At 38.6% G+C, this 4,520-nt stretch overlaps 1 protein-coding gene across 2 annotated transcripts in view; it reads left to right on the top strand.

Annotated features, from left to right (window-relative positions):
- ANXA4 (annexin A4) overlaps positions 1 to 4,520 on the top strand; it is a 64,531-nt gene extending 60,011 nt beyond the window's left edge. For both annotated transcript variants that reach the window (XM_077766359.1, XM_077766360.1), the window contains exons 11-13: positions 559 to 617; positions 1,814 to 1,936; positions 4,196 to 4,520. In XM_077766359.1, coding sequence (XP_077622485.1) covers positions 559 to 617; positions 1,814 to 1,936; positions 4,196 to 4,255 — 242 coding nt within the window. In that variant the 3' untranslated portion in view covers positions 4,256 to 4,520. The remainder of the gene's footprint in view (positions 1 to 558; positions 618 to 1,813; positions 1,937 to 4,195) is intronic.

Genomic DNA, 4,520 nt, shown 5'->3' with positions numbered 1-4,520 from the left:
ATGGGGAAGCTGGGGGGGGGGAGGGGGGGAGTAGAGAAACAAATGTTTACAGACTTTGTCCTTACTAGTTTGTTGTCACAGGGATGTAGTTGTTTTCAGGTATTAAAAAATGTTTCAATCATGCATAATGAGATGCAGAATTTTAGACAAGAGGTATTATGTATAATCTGATTATTATTGTATTATGTAGCCTTATATATTTTATATCCTCTGTGCCTTTATATCTCAATATACCGGAGAGATAATCCTCTACTGGCTGCATCTTGCAAGTCTATGGATGGTTAGAACTAATAACTGCTTCATGTGGTAGAGATAGGAATCATTGTGAAACTATATGCTGCCTTTTGTTTTAATTGCCTTTATTAATTACTTCTCTAATTAATTACTTTATTAATTACTTCTCCATGGTCTATGTTCATAAAACATTGGCTAAAATTTTTCTGACAAAGCAATCAAGAGAACACTACTTCGTACCTTGTAGAAATAGAGGGAACAATTGTCACTTTTTTCTCATAGATTTTATAATTTTTTAATTTCTTTTTTTTAATCTCTTAACAGTAAAGTGCATGAGGAACAAATCAGCATATTTTGCTGAAAGGCTTTATAAATCTATGAAGGTAAATGGCCTCATTTTTTAGCATCTGAATGACTACAACATGTCTTGTGTCCACCTTCATGTTTACTTCTATTTCCCACACAAATCAACCAAAATCAGCTTGAGATGTTCAGTTCAATTCATCAAATACTTCACAGAGTGCCTGCTAATGATAATACTCAATAAATATTATTGAGTACTATAACATGTGATCACCATTCCTTATGCTATATACATAGGAATTAATTTTATCCCCACGACAGCTCTGTGGGGCAGGTCCTATTATTTACTCCCATTTTACAGATGAGAAAACTGAGACATATGGAGGATGTGCAGTTTGCCCAAGGTCCTCAGTGAGGAAGTAATGGGGCAAGGATGCAAATACTGGCAGTCTGGCTTCAGAGCCCAAGCCCCTAATCATGCATCGTACTCTGCAGAGACCATTACTGAGAACCATGGGAGGTGCAGGAGAGATCAAAAGGAAGGGGAAGGCAGTTTAGTGCAAAATACCAATAAGAACAAAATATAATATGACAGAGTTGAGGATCCAAATATATAGGAACACAGAAAGAAGAGTGCTTTTCAATATTTGTTTAGAGGATAAAGATCAGAAAAGAATATATGAAGAAGTTGGAATATTTGAGCAGGACCTTAAAGGAAATTTTACAGGGGCACCTGGGTGGCTCAGTCGGATGAGTGTCCAACTTCTGGTCAGGTCATGATCTCACAGTTCGTCAGTTAGAACCGTGTGTCAGGCTCTGCGCTGACAGTTCAGAACCTGGAGGCTGCTTCACATTCTGTGTGTCTCTCTCTGCCTCTTCCCTGTTTGTGCGTGCTCTCGCTCTCTCAAAAATAAATAAACATTTAAAAAATTAAAGGGGGTTTTACATTGGAGGATTTCACGTGGTAGGAAGGATGGTAAGGCTGGGGAAGGAAGGATGACATTCAGGCGGAGGAGTCATTGCCAGTGAGGCAGGCAGTCTGGGAACACCCGGGTATGCGTCTAGAATGGCAGAGAGCAGTCTCCTCTGGTCAGAACACAGAGCGTTGGAAAGGAGGTCGTGGAAAGCCCTGCACACCATGGTGAGGAGCAGTATTCCACAGGCTTCTACAGGCTTTGTGGTGCAACAGACATCAGGAGAGCTATGCATAGGCTTGCCTTGATAGGCCGAGAAAGAGCACTGAACACACCAGCATGGATCTTGTTTTCTTCCTTAGGGCTTGGGCACTGACGATGACACCCTTATCAGAGTTATGGTTTCTCGAGCAGAGATTGATATGATGGACATCCGGGAAAACTTCAAGAGGCTCTATGGAAAGTCTCTGTATTCCTTCATCAAGGTAGGTCATGAGAGCCTGGCCCTGGCCCAGGGGAAAGCTCTGAGGAAAGGATGGGGTTCTGACCTAGGTATTTTATCCACTCCCAGGCAGATAGCATCACTTTTAAAGATCCTACTCAAATTCAGGTATTTCCAGTTTATTTCCTTTCACACAGATGGTTAAATCTCTGCCAGGTTAGAAGCTAGAAATGTCTGCCTTCTAAATATGATAATTATGTTGACCCCAGACAGAGAAAGAGTATATTTTAATGAATACTTTTAAGAGTGTCATTTCCTTGCCTGCCTGCTTACAGTGAGAGATAAGCAACTAAGTCAGTCATCCAGAACCCTACCCAGGGCCAGCTACAATCTGCAGAGACATGGGAAAGCATGTTAGTTACCCTAGATTGCTGCCTTTATTTACCTGGCAGCACACTTCCAGGAGTCCTAACTGGGCATGAGAGTGAAAAGAAATGATTCACATCCGGAGAGCCTGGCTGGCTCGGTTAAGCATCGTCCTTCAGCTCAGGTCATGATCTTACAGTTCGAGCCCCATACTGGGGGCTTCAGACTGACCGTGGGGAGTCTGCTTGGGATTCTCTGTCTCCCTCTCTCTGTGCCCCTCCCCTTCTCACATGCTATCTCTCTTTCAAAAATAAATAAATAAACATTTTTGAAAAAAGGAAAATGACAGAAGACAGACAAAAATGTAAGTTATATTTATAAGGAACAATTAAAATACAGGTGACATGTAAGCAGCTGTAAAAAAGAGGCCAGGGAAAAGAACATTTGACAATGTAAAAAAGAAAGCAGGGATTATGCTATAAGGAAAAAGATGAATTTAAGGAGAAAAAACATTAAATAGGAAAAAAGTGATCACTTTATATTAATAAAGACAACTATTCACAACAAAGATTAAATTCTTGTGAAACTTTAAGTGCCAAATAGGTATTGCATTCAAATCTATAAATAAGAAATTCGAAGCTCCAAAAGAAGACATTGATGGAAATACTATGCCAGATAGAGTTTAACATATCCTTATTCTTTGGCAGATTGATGAGGCAAAGCATAAACAAGGATATATTAAGATTTAACTTAATAGATATATTAAACCTTGAATCCTATAGACAGAGATTCCCTCTTTTCTAGTGTCCATGAAGCACAAAAATTGATCTATTAATTAGATCATAAAAAATTATATGTAGAAATTATAGCACCTTTCTGGAAGGCTATTTTGCAACATATATAAAAAGGCTTGGGGTGCCTGGGTGGCTCAGTCAGTTGAGTGTCTGACTTCGGCTCAGGTCATGATCTCACGGTTTGTGGGTTGGAGCCCCACGTCAGGCTCTGCGCTGACAGCTAGCTCAGAGTCTGGAGCCTGTTTCAGATTCTGTGTCTCTCTCTCAGAAATAAATAAAAATATTTTAAAAAATTTTTTAAAGGCTTAAGAAAATGCACAATCGTTGGGGCGCCTGGGTGGCTCAGTCAGTTGAGCGCCCAGCGGCTTTGGCTCAGGTCATGATCTTGTGGTTCCCTGGTTCAAGCCCTGTGTTGGGCTCTGTGTTGACAGCTCAGAGCCTGGAGCCTGCTTCGGATTCTATATCTCCCTCTCTCTCTGCCCCCCTTCCCCATGCTTTCTCACTCTCTCTCTCAAAAATAAGCATTTTTTTAAAAAAGTTCTTTAAGATAATGCACCATCATTAATCTGGTAATTCTCATTTTATGAAAATTTATCCTGAGTAAATCATCAAGAAAATGCACAAAAATTTAACCAGAATTGCTATTGTAACAGTGTTTACAGTAGTAAAAAATTAGAAGCGATATAAATATCTAACGGGGGGGTAAGCAAACAAATTATTTTACCCATATACAATGGAATACTCTTTAACCATTAAAGAATGATGTTGTAAAAGAATATTTAATAAATTAAAATAGGGAAACAATCTCTGTTACATAGGAAAGCAGAATACAGAATACTATGGTCCCCTCACATAGGAATCAATATACATAGAAAAAAGTCTGGAAGGATATTGGACACACCAAATGTTAAGAATATCTCTAAATGGTGGAATTAGGATTTTTATGTTCTTTTATGTGTTTATTTCCTGCACTGAACAAGTATTATTTTCGCAATGAAAAAATAACGAAGGTTATTTTTAAAAAATACCTCTCTGAGAAAAAGCCAGGTAAGACTGAAAAGGTTAACATAGTTGACTCTGAGCTGTGTATTCCATTTGGAAACCCACTTATCAGACTGTTCCTTTGCTTTCCTTGCCCTCAGGGTGATACTTCTGGAGACTACAGGAAGGTACTGCTCATTCTCTGTGGAGGAGATGATTAAAATAAAATCCAGGAAGGATAGGAGGATTCCCAACATTTTGAATTTTTTTTTCACCTCATTTTTCTACACTGCTATTAGCATTATCTCAGAATACTTATTTCCAATTAAAACGCCTACAGATGCTTCTTAGGATATAGACTGTATTATTATTCATCTATAATTACTCATCATGATGCTTTAAAGCTGTACTTGCATTTCAAAGCCTATAAAACTTAAAAGGAGATTTTAAATTAGAAATAAAAATGTACTCCATGTTTTTAACACA

Source organism: Crocuta crocuta, unplaced genomic scaffold (genome assembly GCF_008692635.1).
Source record: "Crocuta crocuta isolate KB4526 unplaced genomic scaffold, BGI_CrCroc_1.0 scaffold113, whole genome shotgun sequence".
NCBI classification, from domain to species: Eukaryota; Metazoa; Chordata; class Mammalia; order Carnivora; family Hyaenidae; genus Crocuta; species Crocuta crocuta.
Note: the sequence above shows the minus strand (reverse complement) of the source record. Positions and strands in the feature narration are given on the sequence as shown.